Source organism: Callorhinchus milii, unplaced genomic scaffold (assembly GCF_018977255.1).
Source record: "Callorhinchus milii isolate IMCB2004 unplaced genomic scaffold, IMCB_Cmil_1.0 Scaffold71, whole genome shotgun sequence".
Taxonomy (NCBI): Eukaryota; Metazoa; Chordata; class Chondrichthyes; order Chimaeriformes; family Callorhinchidae; genus Callorhinchus; species Callorhinchus milii.
In genome coordinates, this window is record NW_024704812.1 from 242457 (window position 1) to 258856 (window position 16400).

A 16400-nucleotide genomic window follows, 5' to 3' on the forward strand; every position below is an offset into this window, starting at 1 on the left:
AGTTGTTGTTGTTGTGACTTATCGGCTCACTGAGAAGTTAATGTTATTTACCAGGAGTTCAGTATTCAGGGTGAAACGTAGGGCAAGTTTCCTTACTCCACACACACACACACAGACACATACGCAGACACAGACTCACACACACACATACTCACAGAAACGCACACACAGACATACACACACAGACATGCACACACAGACATACACACGCACACGCGTTTGCCTCTGTTTACCAAGCAGTAAGTAGGACCTCGCTTGTTAGTCAGCAGCCAATTAATTGCACGTGCACAGAGGTGCCCCACAAACAGTTGCGGATTGAAGTGACCAATTTGTCTTTTTTGCAAGAATTACTATTATTACTATTATTATTAGTGAGAGACCTGAGTTCGATTCCTGGCCGGGCGAGGCCTTGGACAAGTTTCCTTACTCCACACCCTGATAATAATCCCTCAAAAAAAACAATAATAAATTGGTCATTCCAATCCACGACTGTTTGTGGGACACTGCTGTGCGTAATTGGCCTCCGCATTTCGCCCACAAATTTATGCAGTCAATTCACTATTCTGTGAAGCGCTTTGAGACGTCCAGAAGATGTAAGGATTATTATTATTATTATTATTATTACCATTATTATCCCAGCCAACTGCAGGCAAGGCACAGGAATCTGAGGCCACGAGCCAGCTTTATGAGTGAGCTAATCTTACAATGGCTTTCACTTCCACATGAAATTAGTGCTTCAAACCAACTGAAACCTTTGAGCTGTACAGCGATTAACTCCAGACATTCCTAACTCACAGCTCACTGAGCTCCGGGTGGTTAACTGTCAGGGGTTTTATCGTTGGAGTCCTGCAGCTCAGTGGTTACAGCACTCGCCTCACAAGCGAGAGGACCTTTGTTCGATTCCTGGGCGCGTCGGGGCATAATGTCCTTATTTCACACGCACACGCCTCTGTTTACACTGCAGTAAGTAAGAATACGGTTGTTAGTCGACTGGTGGATTACTTTTCTGGGGGTAATAATCCTTACAAAAAATAATATATTGGCTACTTCGATCCACGACTGTTTGTGGGACACTGCTGTGCGCAATTGACTGCCGCGTTTCGTCCACAAATATACAGTCAATTCACTTCACAGTATATCCTGTGAAGAGCTCTGAGATCTCGAAGACGTGTTAAGGCGCTATATCAAATGCAAGGATTATTATTATTATTATGGAATCACAGAATCTTACAACACAGGCGGAGGCCATTCGGCCCATCGTGTCTGTGCCGGTTCTTTGAAAGAGCTGCCCAATCAGTCCCACTCCCCCGCTCCTACCCCGTATCTCTGCATATTTTCCTTTTCAAGTCCCTGTCCAATTCCCTTTTGAAAGCTACTATGGAATCTGATTTCATAAGCCTTTCCGGCAGTGCGTTCCAGACCATGACAAATCGCTGCGTAAATATCCCCTCGTCTCCCCTCTGGTTCTTTTCCCAATTATATTAAATCTATGTTCTCCCGTTACTGACCCACACACCAGTGGAAACAGTTTCTCCCTATTTACTCTATCAAAACCCCTCATCATTTTGAACACCTATATTAGATCTCCCCTATCCTCCTCTTGCTCTAAGGAGAACAATCTCAGCTTCTCTCGTCTCTCCACATTTCTCTCTTGTTATCTTCTTCTGGTAATAAAATTCCTTTGGTTTGACCGCAATAATTCCATCTTGTGTCAGAGGTTAGGAGTGTGGTGGGGTGCACACTAACCCTGACAGTCACTACACAGTCACTGAACACACAGTCACTACACTTTACAGTAGCATATCCTGCTAAGCTCTTTGAGCCACTTCAATGACATGATAATTGGTTGCCATGTTTTGGCTACAAAATACACAGTCACTCCACTCTACAGTCTGTTCTATGAATGAGATGTCACGACGACATGATAAGGCTCGATATCAAATGCAATGATTATTATGTTCATGTCAGGAGGACGTCCCAAGGCGCTGGACAGTCAGAGGTTTATACCCAGGATGGGGGTTGGGATCAGGAAGGGTAGAGGACGGGGAGGGGGAAGGTAGGATGGTGACCAAAGGTGTGATGGTCGAAGAGGAAGATCTTGAAACTGGCCTTGAAGGAGGCGAGAGAGGGGGTGGAGAGGCTGAAGGCCCGACAGCCAATTGTGGGGGAGGCGGGTGGGGGATGTGAAGCCGGCCGGAGGCTACTGAGTGGAGAGAGTGGACAGGTTGGTAGGGGGTTAGTTAGGAGTTCACAGAGGTGGGGGGGAGTGAGGCCATGGAGTGCTTCGAAGGTGAGGACCAGGAGCTTGAACTGTACTCTCTCAGTGATGGGGAGTCAGTGGAGCCGGGCGAAGATGGGGGTGATGGGGTAACGAAACATGACCCTGAACTCATCCCTAAACAGTCACTGAACACATCACAAAACACACACTAAACTTGTGTCTCAGTGAGTATCTTGTGGAGTCCCTGTAGCTCAGGGGTTAGAGCGCTCGCCTCGCAAGCGAAAGGATCTGGGTTCGATTCCCAGGTGTGTCAGGGCAAAACCTTAAGCAAGTTTCCTTACCCCCCCACACACACACTTTTTACTCACGCCCCTGTTTACCAGCAGTCAGTAGGAACCCGGGGGTTAGTCGATTGGCGGAATGCGTTTCTGGGGGTAATAATAACTTCAAAAAAATAACAATAATGTGGTCACTCAATCCACAACTGTTTGTGGAGACGTCGCTGTGTGCAATTGGCTGCCATGTTTCAGCCTCCAAAACACACAGTCACTCCACTTTACAGCGTATCCTGTGAAGCGCTTTGAGACATTCCGAAGATGTGATAAGGCGCTGTATCAGATGGAAGGATTATTCAAAATTTTTTGTAACTATTAAGGCACTCAATCCTCTACTGTTTGTGGAACATTGCTTTGCGGAATTAGCTGCTGCGTTTCTCCCACAAAACACAGTCACTACATTTCCCAGTGTATCCTGTGAAGCACTTTGAGAAGTCTCGAAAACGTGATAAGGCGCTGTGTCAAACGCAAGGACTATTATTATAATAATATTAAAAATAGTGAGGGCGTAAAATGTGTCTTACAGGAAGCAAAACTATTTATCTCATAAATTAACATATTAATTCCTGACAAAGTGAAAGTGCACCGGGTGCCATTAGAGCCAGTGTCAGGGTCTCTCTACAGTAACAGTAATGATTAACAGCAGACTCTGCCCTGTGTTCAGGTGACAGCCCATATTCAGTTTGTCTCTGTCTCTCTCCCTAACGTGTATATGTGGTGGTTTCCAGCCGCGAGGATGTTGGTGGCTGCTCTGCTCATTCTGGTCACTAATTTGGGTGAGTTACTGGTAACAACATAAGCAAAGGTCCATCTCGTTCATCTCCCACCATCCTGGCAGTCGCTAGACATGTCGTGTCACAAACTATATACTGTGTATGTGTGTCTCTCTGTCTGTGTCTACTTCTGTGTGTCTGTGTGTGTGTCTATATACTGTATCCTGAGATATTATTTTCTTGCAGAAATCTATCCAATTTGATCTTGAAATAAATGACATTTTCTGCTTCCGCCGTCTGTCTCCTTCGGGATCCTGTTTCCCACTCTCTCACTGAGGTCGTGTTTCCACAGAATTGTTCTGAATTGTGGAGTCCTGTAGCTCAGTGGTTGGAGCACTCGCCTCGCAAGTGAGAGTCCTGGGTTTGATTCCCGGGCGGCACAGGGCGAGAGGTTGGGCAAGTTTCCTTACTCCACACACACGCGCCTCTATTTACCGAACAATAAGTACGAACCACTTGTTGGTCGGTTGGCGGATCGCTTCTCTGGGGATAATAATTCGGTCAAAATAAAAAAAATCCACGGCTCTGTGGGTCGCTGTTGTGTGCAATTGGCTGCCAAGTTTCACCCACAAAATATACAATAATTCACTTTACAGTACATCGTGTGAAGCGCTGTCAGACGTCTCAAAGACGTGATAAGGCACTGTATCAAATGCAAGGACTATTAATATAATATTAATAATTATTCATTTATACAGTGTGCACTGTAGTGCCCACGAACAGTCATTGTTTGAGTCATCAATTTATTACTTTTTTGAAGGAATTGTTATCCCGAAAAAGCCTCTAATCGGTTAACAACCGGGTTCCTACTTACTGCGAAGCAAACAGAGGTGTGTGTGTGAAGTAAGGAAACTGCCCAACATTTCGCCCTTCCGCCCGGGGATCAAACCCGGGTCCTCTCGTTTGTGAGGCGAGTGCTCGAACCATTGAGCTACAGGATTATTATTAATAGTATTATTACACTGTGAGATTTGGTGATTGACTGTTGTGTGTGTTATGTATTACAGAGCAGGTGGGAGCTTTCAGTCTGACCGTCACTGAGAGTCAGATAGAAGCCACAGCCGGACAATCTGTGTACTTCCTGGTAATGCCCAGTGAACAGGGAAGTTTTAGCATATCATGGAAAGTCAACACCAGCTCCACAATCGCAGCAGCACAGGGAACATCAGTGAAGTACTATGGAGACTACCAGGGTCGGGCTGAGCTTTACCCCAACAATGCCACTCTACGTCTGGACACAGTGACTCCGACTGATTCCGGTTCGTACTCAGTGACTGTGATTGAGTTAAACCACGGATCAGCCACAGCGGCTTTACAACTGCGTGTTCACAGTGAGTAAACAACAACAACAACTTGCATTTACACCGCACCCCTCACGTGGGGTAGCGTCCGGGAGCGCTTGATAGGGGAAGAATCTGACCCCGAGCCGCTGGGAGAGGGAGGGGGGAGGTGACGGTAAACACAATCAAAAAGGAAGGATATTAGGTGGGATTTGAAGGTGGGGAACGAGAGGGTGAGACGGAGGGATTGACAGGGAGAGAGTGACAGAGTTTCAGGGCGTAGCAGCTGAAAATACAGCCACCAATGATGGAGCGGAGGGGCCGAGGGACAAACAGGAGGGTGTGATGGGGGCACAGAGTTTAGTGTGTGTGAGATAGGGAGCCCTGTGGAGTCCTGAAGGGTATTAGTTAGAGCAGGATGGTCAACTGGTGGCCTGTGGGCCACATCCGGCCCCCCGGACCGATTTCATTTTATTCATTCAGCTCAGTGTGGTCCAACAGGCGGTACGTGGGCTGTCAGCTGCCCGGAGGTGATTTTGTGCAGCCGGCGACCATTTGCAATGTTTCAACTTCCCCAACCCCCCTCCCTCCCTCCCTCCCTGGTAAATGTCCTCACAGGGCAGTGGCAGGAGGCGGCGTTTGTGAGAATCCAGCGAGCAGAGCCCTTACTGCAGTCTGTCAGGAAGGTAAATGAGTCTCTTACCAACTGTGTCCTTGGGCTCCTGCCACTGCAGATTGGGAGAGAGTGATTGGGAGAGAGAGAGGGGAGAGAGAGGGGGGAGGAGAGAGGGAGGCATGAAAGATAAGGGGGAGAGAGGGGTAAAGAGAAGGGGGAGAGAGTTGGAAAGAAAAGGCAAGAGACAGTGAGAGGGGGAGAGGGAGAGGGGATGAGAGAGTGGGGTGGGAGAGTGAGTGGGGGGGAGAGAGGAGGAGAGAGAGGAGCAGGATCACACTTGCTCTGCCTTCCTGATAGGCTGCAGTAAAGGCTCTGGTCGTTGGGTCTTCCCAACCATCAGCTCCTGCCGTTGCCCAGGGAGGGAGGGAGGGAGGGAGTGGAAATGGCCTCAGGTTGGATGTGGCTCGTGGATCTTTGACAAATAGGGGAATCCGGCCCACGGCAGCCACCCTGCTTCAGAGCATCGGTGAGAGCAGGGTGGGCCAACTGGTGGCCCATGTGCCGCATCCGGCCCCCGGGCCATTCAATTTCATTCATTCAGCCAATAAACCTGGACTGTGAGCTCCAAGAGTGGGGCTTTAAACCGTAACATTGTGCTACCAAATGAGCCAGACTGAGACCTGAATAAACAGTGAATCATAACAAACAGCGTCAGAAATAAAGTGTAGGGTTCAGCAAAGTGACTCTGAACAGGTTTGTGTCAGTGAATTGAATCTGAACAAGTTTCTGAATGAAATGAAACGCGTTATCTTACAGCTCTGCTGTCCAATGTGAGCATCAGCCTGAGTCCAGACAAGGAGATATTTATCGAGAACGAAGACACAGTGACACTGAGGTGTACAGCGATGGGATCGTTCCCCACCTATTCCTGGGCACTGGATGGACACCCGTTACCTGTAACCCCACGTTACACACTGTCTGCAGATAATAGCACTCTGACAATCAGCCCCGTACACAGGAGCGACAGTGGAGGGTTTATCTGTACGGCCAGTAACCTGGTGGGCAGTGACAGCAGCAAACCAGTGGCCCTAACCATACAAGGTGAGTTGGACCAATAGAAAAATGCGCCCCTTTCTTGCGGAACCCACTATAATCAATAATGTACTTTCCGGCCCACGGGCCTCGCTGACGTCACTGTGGGGCGCTCGGCTCAGGACAGGCAAGTGGCAAACGGGCTTCACTAGGATTCACCGCTGTTGTGATTGTCTGTGTCTGTCTGTCTGTGTGTGTGTGAGTGTGAGTCTGTGTGTGTGAATGTGGGTGTGTGAGAGAGGGTGTGTGAGAGGGAGTGTGTGTGTGAGTGTGTGTGGTGTGTGTGTCTCTCTGTTTGTGAGTGTCTCTTTGTGGATCTGTGTCTCTCTGATTGTGAGTGTCTGCGTGTCTCTCTCTCTCAGTTTGTGAGTGTGTTTGCATGCCTCTGTGTGCGTGTGTATGTGAGTGTGTGTATGTTTGTGAGTGTCTGTGTGTGTGTCTCTGTGTATGTATATCTCTCTGTGAGTGTCTGAGTATCTGTGTATCTCTCTGTGAGTGTCTCTGTGTTGTGTGTCTGTGAATCTCTCTGTTTGTGAGTGTCCATGTGTTTGTGTGTGTGTATGTCTGTTTGTGTGTGTCTGTGTGCCTCTGTGTGTCTGTGGATCCCTCTGTTTGTGAGTGTCTGTGTGTCTTTATGTGTCTGTGTATCTCTCTGTGAGTGTCTGTATGTGTCTCTGTATGTCTGTATCTCTGTTTGTGAGTGTCTGCGTATCTCTGTTTGTGAGTGTCTGCGTATCTCTGTTTGTGAGCGTCTGTGAGTCTTTGTGTGTCTGTGTCTCCGTCTCTGTGTGTTTGTGGGTGTGCCTGTGTGTCTCTCTATGTGTTTGTGAGTGTCTCTCTGTGTCTGTGAGTGTGTCTCTATCTATGGGACATCCTCCCGACATGAAAGGCGCTATATAAATGTATGTATCTCTCTCTGTATCTGTGAGAGTGTGTGTCTCTGTGAGTCTGTGAGTGTGTGTGTGTCTCTCTCTGTGTTTGTGCATGTTTGTCTCTCTCTGTGAGTGTGTGAGTTTCCCTCTGGGTCTGTGTGTATGTCTCTGTGTTTCTGAGTGTGTGTTTCTCTCTCCCCCAAACGCCCCCAAAAAAGCCACCCAGTCCTTGTTAAAGAAGCAATTATATTTTTCCCCAACAATGCAATATGTCCTATTTCCTCATGTCTCGTTTATATCAATAAAGTGAAAACATGTTCATCAATATCCCCGATCAACTTTCCGCCATTTTCTGCAAAATGTGTCAAAAATGCCCAAATCGCCCCACAATTTTTACTTTTCTTGGCCCAGAGTGTTGAGCGCATAACTACCGGTATAACAATGCTGCTAACTACAGAACTGCATACTATGTACGGAGACCTGTAGCTCAGGGGTTAGAGCACTGGCCTCGCAAGTGAGGGGGTTTGATTCCCGGTGGGTCAGGGCGAAACATTGGGCAATTTTCCTTACTCCACACCCACGCCCCTCTGTTCATCAGCAGTAAGTACCCAGTTGTTAGTTGATTGGTGGATCACTTTTCCAGCGGTAATAATTCCCGTCAAAATAAATAAAACAATAATAATAATTTGGTCACTCAATCCATGACTGTTTGTGGGGATGTCGCTGAGCTCAATTGGCTGCCATGTTCCGCCCACAAAATACAGTCACTGCACTTTACAGCATATCCTGTGAAGCGTTTTGAGACGCCTCAAAGACGTGATGAGGTTATATCAAATGCAAGATTTATTATTATAACAGCAACAGCTTACATTGATATAGCCCCCCTCACGCAGGATAGCGTCCCAGAGCACTTGATGTCTGAATTAAGGGTGAATAATAATAACATTAATAGTGTCGGAAATGCAGTGCAGTGTTAGTAAAGTGAATCAGAACAGCTTTGTGTTAAGCTTTGTGTCTGAATGAAATGAAACGCTTTATCTTACAGCCCTGGTGTCCAATGTGAGCATCAGCCTGAGTCCAGACGGGGAGATGATGATAGAGAATAAAGACACAGTGACACTGAGATGTACAGCGATGGGATCGTTCCCCACCTATTCCTGGGCACTGGCTGGACACCCGTTACCTGTAACCCCACGTTACACACTGTCTGCAGATAATAGCACTCTGACAATCAGCCCCGTACACAGGAGCGACAGTGGAGGGTTTATCTGCACGGCCAGTAACCTGGTGAGCAGTGACAGCAGCAAACCAGTGAAGCTGGTGATAACTTGTGAGTATATTTGCTGTGGTGTTAAAACCAGATCAACGTGAGCTGAACAGGACAGTGCAGTTGGCCCACGTGTATCCCTACTTGTTCCAGTCTGGCTCAGCTCTCTATAAGTCAGAAGGTTGTGGCCTCACCTCAGTACTTGGAACTCATGTAGTCCAGACTGAAGCTCCAATGCAATGCTGGAATATTCTACATTGGGGTTTGATGCTGTGAATAGAGAAACAAACAGTGGGGTCCTGTAGTGGTTGGAGCCCTCACCTCGCAAGTGAGAGGACTTTGGTTTGATTCCCACCAATTGACTAATAACCGGGTTCCTAATTACTGCTCAGTAAACAGAGGGTGTGTTTGGGAGTAGGGAAACTTGGCCGACATTTTGCTCTATCAATAATATAATAATCCTTGCATTTGATACAGCGCTTTTCACGTCTTCTGGACGACTGAAACGCTTCACAGAATATACTGTAAAGTGAATTGACTGTATATTTGTGGGTGAAACGTGGCAGACAGTTGCGCACAGCAACGTCCCCACAAACAGCCGTAGATTGAAGTCACCAATTTATTATTGTTTTTTTTTTCTTGAGGGATTATTATCAGGCGTGTGGAGTAAGGAAAGTTGCCCAAGCATTCACCCCCTGCTGGGAATCGAACCCAAGACTCTCACTTGCTCGAAACACTGAGCTACAGGACTCCACTATTGTTATTATCATTGGAAGAGCCGTTGTTTGGATGAGACGTTAAACTATCTGTCTGTTCAGGTTAAAGATCTCATCACCATTTGAGTATCAATCGGCCACTTGACTGTAGAGGGCCCCACAGACAAACCTAATCTCCTCACTAGACTGCAACACACACACCTGAGCCCGAGAGGGAGGTTAGGGACCAGGAGCAGGAACCCCGACTCACTTTAAACTCCTTGACCCAAAGTCAGCCTCACGTGACCTGAGCTGCAATAATAGTAATGATAATCACAATAATAATGATCATAGTCATGATCATCAGAATAATAATCATTCTTGCACTTGATATATCGCCTTATCAAGCGAGAGGACCTGGGTTTGATTCCCGGGCGGGTCAGGACGACACCTAACGCAACTTTCCTTACTCCACCCACACACCCCCACATTCACCCCCACACACACTATTGTTTGCCTAACAGTAAGCGGGAACCCTTGTTAGTCGATTGCCGGATCACTTTTCCAGAGGTATTAACACATCCAAAAAACGTGCCTTACCTCGTCTCAAATCGCTTCACAGAATATATTGTAAAGTGAATTCACTGTATATTTTATGTGTGAAACGCGCAGCCAATTGCGCTCAGGAGGGACCCACAAAAGGCCAGAACAACAGCAACAACATCAACAAAATTACATTTATAGAGCGCCTTTCACGTCAGGAAAACGTTCCAAAGTGCTGAACAGTCAGGTGTCGGGGCCCGAGCATGTGGGAGGGGTGGGGGAGGGGTGAGGGAAGGCAGAGAGGTGGGAGGGAGACCAAAGCACGATAAGAGGAGGGTTTGAGACCAAGCTTGAAGGAGGCGAGGGAGGAAGCGAGGCCAAGGGACCGTGGGATGGAGTTCCAGAGTGTGGGGGCAGAGAAGCTGAAAGCCCGGCCAGCGATGGGCCGGGTAGGAGACATGGAGCAGCCGGAGCACACTGAACGGAGGACGCGGGCAGGTTGGTAGGGAGTCAGCAGGTCAGAGAGATAGGAGGGGGCAAGGCCATGGATGGCCTTAAAGGTGAGGACAAGCATCTGGTATTCCATCCTCTGAGGGATGGGGAGCCAGTGGAGTCGGCGAGGGTGGGAGTGATGGGGTCACGGAGCCGGGTGCACGAGAGTACACGAGCTGCAGAGTTTTGGATGATCTGCAGTTTCTGAAGGGAAGAGTTGGGAAGGCCGATGAGGAGGGAGTTCACGTAATCAAACCTTGAGGTGATGAATGCGTGGGTGAAGGCTTCGGAAGCCTGATGGCTGAGACAGTGGCGGAGTCTGGCAATATTGCGGAGGTGGCGGAGTCTGGCAATATTGCGGAGGTGGCGGTAGGCAGTGCTGTCATGGCGCGGATGTGGGGGAGAAAGGACAGTTCAGGGTCAAACAAGATTCCCAGGTTCCTGTGATACATGTAAAAAGGCTGTTTCTCTCACACTATCATCTGCCATCCATTTATCTATCTATGTCATAGTTTAATGCTTTTTCTTTCAGATGGCCCTGATCCACCCACAGTTGAAGTGATCGGGCTGGAGCTATGTGACAGCTTCTTCCCAGGACAGTACTGTGGGAAGGAGGGAGATTTATGACCCTCAACTGTCAGACGAAATGTTTCCCAGAGTGTAACTACACGTGGACACATAACACCGCGGTCATTGCCGGCAACACCTCACAGCTGCCTATAGAGAGCCTCACGTTCTACAACAGCGGGGATTACACTTGCAATGTGGAGAGCGATTACACCACGATTAGCCGCACAGAGAAGGTTTCAATCCTCGTGTACAGTGAGTTAGATCTCAGTCAAAGTTGGCACTGTCTAAATAACAACACATGGCATTTACACAGTGGCTTTCACGTCAGGAGGATGTCCAAGGCGCTGGACAGTCAGGACCCACACCTGAGCTGGGGGTTGCTATCAGGAGGGTTGGAGGGCAGGGAGATGGGTGTAGGAGGGTGACGAAGGCACAGTAGATCGCACAGGTTTGAAGAAGGCGAGGGAGAGGGCGAGGCGGAGCGGTTATGGGAGTTTCATAGGATGGGGCAAATTAGGGCAGAACGCCGATGATGGAGTGGGCCGGGAAGGGACATGGAGTAGGCTGGAGCCTAATGAGCGGAGGGAGTGGACAGCTTGGTCAGGGGTAGGAGGTCACAGAGGTAGGGACAGAGAGTGAGCCATGGAGGGCTTTAAAGCTGAGCACCAGGATCTTGAACTGTATCCTCTGAGGGATGGGGAGCCAGTGGAGCCGGGCGAGGGTGGGGACAACTCAAGGTGGAGCCAATAACTGGACTGTTTGTCTTTGCCTTGTTCAAGGGACTCCCACACAGCAGATCACATGCGGAGCAGCGGATAAAGGAACAGCAGTGGGGTTGATGTGCTCCTGGGCTGGTGGGGTGCCAGACTCTGTCCTTCAGCTGAAGGTCGGACAGACGATTGTCAATGCGACAAACGAGGGGAATGTCACCATCACAAAGGATCAGCTCAGCTCCCGAGAGATCTTCACATGTGTTGGACGCCATGTTGTCTCTGACAGTCAATGCTTATAGTCATTGGTGAGGACTTGGAGGGCCTGAACAGCCAGCGACAATAACAAATTACATTGTATAGCACTCTTCACGTCGCAAACACGTCCGGGACGCTGCACCAGTCTGGGTTTTTGGACTGAGCTGGGAGTTGGGGTCAGGAGGGGTGGAGGGCAGGGGGTGGGTTTTGGGGTGGGAGGGTGGCTGAAGGTGCGGTTGGTCGAAGAGGAAGGTCTTTAGATGGGATTTAAGATGTCTCGATAGCGTGATAAGGCGCTGTATCAAACGGGAGGATTATTATTATTCCTATTGACTGTTGGGGTGACTGTGTTGCTGATTTGCTGAACGCCGTCTGTGCTGTTACACAGATAAACCCCAGAGAGCGTCAGGGTCTGAGCCTCAGGTGGAAGTGGAGAAGGAGGCAGATGTGACCTTAGACGTGTCACTGACAGACACAGTGCGGGTGTCAGACCCTGGCCTACTGCCCGCACACTTTACATGGTCGAAGGAAGACAACTCCATCACTGGCTCTGACGGCAAGTTCAACATCACCTCAGGACCGACCTTCTCTAAACTGCTCATCAGTAAATTCCAGGCAACCGATCAGGGCACATATCAATGCCGTGTCACTAACGCAATGGGAGAGAACTTCTTCCAATTTGACGTGACTTTGAAAGGCGAAGGTAAGTTATGATATGTCAGTACACACACAGACAGACACACACACACACACACAGACACACATAGAGACACATGCACACACCTCTGTTCACCAGCAGAAGGTACGAAGCCACTTGTCAGTCAATTGACGGTTCACTTTCCGGGGGTCATAATCCCTCCAAAAAAACAAAAAATCTGGTCAATCAATCCACGACTGTTTGTGGGTCACCGCTGTGTGCAATTGGCTGCCGTGTTCCGCCCACAAAATACACAGTTACTACACTTTACAACGACGTGATAAGGCACTGTATCAAATGCGAGGATTGATATGATGTTCATGAGGTCTGTGCTGTGGTCTCTATGTTACGAGAGTATAATCTAATAGAGAGACAGTGAAGGTGTTTCTCTCCGCAGTGAATGTGGCCCTGATAGTGGGGACAATAGTGGGGGCTGTGGCTGTGGTGGTCATTGCAACACTCGCTGTGGTGTACGTTTACAGGAAACGTAAGGAAGGTGAGGCCGTATATACACAGGAAAACCTTTCACCTTCATGTTCTGTTGTTTATATACCAGCCCAGACCCCCCTCAGCCACTCACCCTCTCACTGTCCTCTCTCTCTGTCAGTCTCTACCCCTCCGTCTCACTCTATCTGTCTCTATCCCCTCCGTCTCGCTCTCTTTCACTATCAGTCTCTCCCCCTTGTCTCTCTCTATCAGTCTCTCCCCCTCCGTCTCACTCTCTCTCACTATCAGTCTCTCCCCCTTCATGTCTCTCTATCAGTCTCTTCCCTTCTGTCTCACACTCCCTCCATTAGTCTCTATCCACCTCAGTCACAAGCTCAATCAGTCTCTACCCTCTCCGTCTCACTCTTCCTCCATCAGTCTCTCCCCCTCTATCTCTCTCTCTCTCTCTATCAGTCTCTCCCACTCCATTTCACCATCTCCTTTCTATCAGCCTCTATCCCCCCTCTCTATCACCCTCCATCTCACTCTCTATCAGTCTCTATCCATCCATCTCCACCTCTCTCTTTCAATCGCTCCCTCTTTGTCTTTCTGTCAGGCTTTAACCCTATCTCTCACTGCTAATCTCTCTCTCTCTCTCTCTCTCTCTCTCTCTCTCTCTATCAGTCCCTCCCTCTCCATTTCTCTCCAAGTTCACCGGTTCAGTACCAAACTCTTGTAGATTTTCAAGATTTTCTACGATTTCAAGATCCTCTCACTCGTTTTCAAACCCCTTCATGCCCTGGCACCTCCCTACCTCTCCGACCTGCTCACCCCCACCGCCCCACACCGGCCTCCTATTTGTCCCTCGTTCCCTCCATCCCACCATCAGAGGCTGTGCCTTTGAATAAACAAGTTGTTGTTTATTTTCCAGCCAAAACACAGCAAGAGACAGAGGGTGAACCACACTACGAGACCATTGATGTCAGAGTAAGTCCTGTGCAGTCCTGTAGCTCAGTGGTTAGAGTCCTCGCCTCTCAAGCGAGAGGATCCGGTTTCATTTCCCGGACAGGGCAAAACCTTAGGCAATTGGCTCCCCTTTGATACGACTCAAAGACGTGATAAGGCACTGTATCAAATGCAACGATTATTATTATTATGAAACCACACAGTCACTACTCCTTACCGTGTATCCTGTGAAGCGCTTTGAGATGTTATGAAGACGTGATAAGGCACTGTATGAAATGCAATGGTTATTATTATTTACTGCTAACGACATTGCTAATGAATAGCTAAACTGTGTTTGGTTATATTTTAGGCTTCCTCTGCCAATGTCTCCCAGAAGGATTCAGGCCCTTACATGGTGAGGAAACAAATGGCTGACACGGACAGTGTGTCAGCCCGGCTCAGTCTCTTGCTGTCCCACCTCTGTCCTTTACGACCCTAAACTGTCCTTCATCCCCTCATCCGTGCCATGACCTGCTATGCCATCCCCACCTCCGCCATATTGCCCGGCTCCGCCACTGTCTCTCACCGCAGGCCACCGAGGCCCTCATCCATGTGTTCACCACAAACAGGCTTGACTTTGCCCCCTCCCTGCTTGTCGGCCTTCCCAACGCCTCCCTCTACAAACTGCAGATCATCCAGAACTAACTCTGCAGCTCCCATACCCCTAACAACCTGTCCGCTCTCTCTGCTCAGCGGGCTCCGGCCTGCTTCACATCCCCCGCCTCACCTGCCCCACCATCGGTTGGGCCTTCAGTTACTCTGCCCCACCCTCTGGAACTCCATCCCACAGTCCCTCCATCCCACCCCATCACTCCCTCACCTCCTTCAAGGCCTGTCACAAGACTTTCCTCCTCAACCTGGTCACCTTCCTAACGCCTAACTCGCCACTATCCACCCCGTCCTGATCCCAACCCACAGCTCAGATCCAAATCCCTGACTGTCCAGGTCCTTGGGACGTCCTCCTGATGTGAAAGGTTCAGTGTAAAATGTTGTTGTTAGTAATGGTCTGTCCGATCTGCATTGTGTTTCAGGACCTTGGAAAGCACCAAAAAGATATTTATCACAATTTACGTCGTAATGGCACCAGGAAGTAGATAGCTGTGACAACGTAGATCGATTTCAAGATCCTTTCAATCATCTACAAATCTCTTCAGGCTCTGGCACCTCCCTACCTCTCTCTCCGACCTGCTGACTCCCCAACCCACTACCCACTGCCTCCTCTCGGCTGCCTCCGGCCTCCTGCGTGTCCCTCGTGCCCTCTGATCCATCATGGGGGGTCGTATTGTCAGACTTTGGAGTTCTCTCCCCGATCTCCGCCTTTCCCCTTTCCTCCCCTCTCCTATCGTCCCTCTTTCTCACGACTGAAAATCTTTCTCTTTGACCATGCTCACGGTCACCTACTCCCTGTCTCTCCCTGACTCTGCGTCAGGTTCCACCACTCCGAGACGCTACCCTCGTAAAGGGCGCTGTGTAAATACAAGTGTGTTGTTGTTGTTGTGACTTATCGGCTCACTGAGAAGTTAATGTTATTTACCAGGAGTTCAGTATTCAGGGTGAAACGTGGGCAAGTTTCCTTACTCACACACACAGACACATACGCAGACACAGACTCACACACACACACATACTCACAGAAACGCACACACAGACATACACACACAAACAGACATGCACACACAGACACACACACACGCGCGCGTGCCATTGTTTATCAAGCAGAAAGTAATCTCGCGTGTTAGTCAACAGCCAATTAATTGCACAGAGGTGTCCCACAAACAGTTGTGGAGTGAAGTGACCAATTTATCTTTTTTGCAAGAATTACTATTATTATACTATTATTATTAGTGAGAGACCTGAGTTCGATTCCGGCCGGGCGAGGCCTTGGCAAGTTTCCTTACTCCACACCCTGATAATAATCCCTCAAAAAAAACAATAATAAATTGGTCATTTCAATCCACGACTGTTTGTGGGACACTGCTGTGCGTAATTGGCCTCCGCATTTCGCCCACAAATTTATGCATCAATTCACTATTCTGTGAAGCGTTGAGACGTCAGAAGATGTGAAAAGCGTATATCAAATGCAAGGATTATTATTTTATTATTATTACCATTATTATCCCAGCCAGCTGCAGGCAAGGTACAGGAATCTGAGGCACGAGCCAGCTTTATGAGTGAGCTAATCTTACAATGGCTTTCACTTCCACATGAAATCACTGCTTCAAACCAACTGAAACCTTTGAGCTGTACAGCGATTAACTCCAGACATTCCTAACTCACAGGTCACTGAGCTCCGGGTGGTTTACCTGTCAGGGGTTTTATCGTTGGAGTCCTGCAGCTCAGTGGTTACAGCACTCGCCTCACAAGCGAGAGGACCTTTGTTCGATTCCTGGGCGGGTCGGGGCATAATGTCCTTATTTCACACGCACACGCCTCTGTTTACACTGCAGTAAGTAAGAATACGGTTGTTAGTCGACTGGTGGATTACTTTTCTGGGGGTAATAATCCTTACAAAAAAATAATATATTGGCTGCTTCGATCCACGACTGTT

At 48.7% G+C, this 16400-nt stretch overlaps 2 protein-coding genes across 2 annotated transcripts; both read left to right on the top strand.

The window, feature by feature from the left end:
• The first annotated feature begins 3228 nt into the window (after nt 1–3228).
• On the top strand, nt 3229–10813 carry LOC121851612 (pregnancy-specific beta-1-glycoprotein 4-like). Its single transcript, XM_042345654.1, has 5 exons — nt 3229–3332; nt 4337–4660; nt 6042–6326; nt 8235–8519; nt 10719–10813. Exons 1-5 carry the CDS (start codon nt 3269–3271, stop codon nt 10811–10813), a joined length of 1053 nt encoding a protein of 350 aa, XP_042201588.1. The 5' UTR covers nt 3229–3268.
• On the top strand, nt 10810–11768 carry LOC121851613 (V-set and immunoglobulin domain-containing protein 10-like 2). Its single transcript, XM_042345655.1, has 2 exons — nt 10810–11008; nt 11536–11768. The coding sequence occupies exons 1-2, from the start codon at nt 10810–10812 to the stop codon at nt 11766–11768; spliced, it is 432 nt and encodes a 143-aa protein (XP_042201589.1).
• The last annotated feature ends 4632 nt before the right edge of the window (nt 11769–16400 follow it).

Bases quoted from the DNA above. Each gene is read 5' to 3' on its own strand.
- LOC121851613 (XM_042345655.1), top strand. From the start codon at position 10,810: ATGACCCTCAACTGTCAGACGAAATGTTTCCCAGAGTGTAACTACACG. The intron at 11,009-11,535 runs GTGAGTTAGATC...GCCTTGTTCAAG, and splicing joins GGTTTCAATCCTCGTGTACA to GGACTCCCACACAGCAGATC.
- LOC121851612 (XM_042345654.1), top strand. From the start codon at position 3,269: ATGTGGTGGTTTCCAGCCGCGAGGATGTTGGTGGCTGCTCTGCTCATT. The intron at 6,327-8,234 runs GTGAGTTGGACC...TTTATCTTACAG, and splicing joins AGTGGCCCTAACCATACAAG to CCCTGGTGTCCAATGTGAGC. The intron at 8,520-10,718 runs GTGAGTATATTT...TTTTTCTTTCAG, and splicing joins AGTGAAGCTGGTGATAACTT to ATGGCCCTGATCCACCCACA.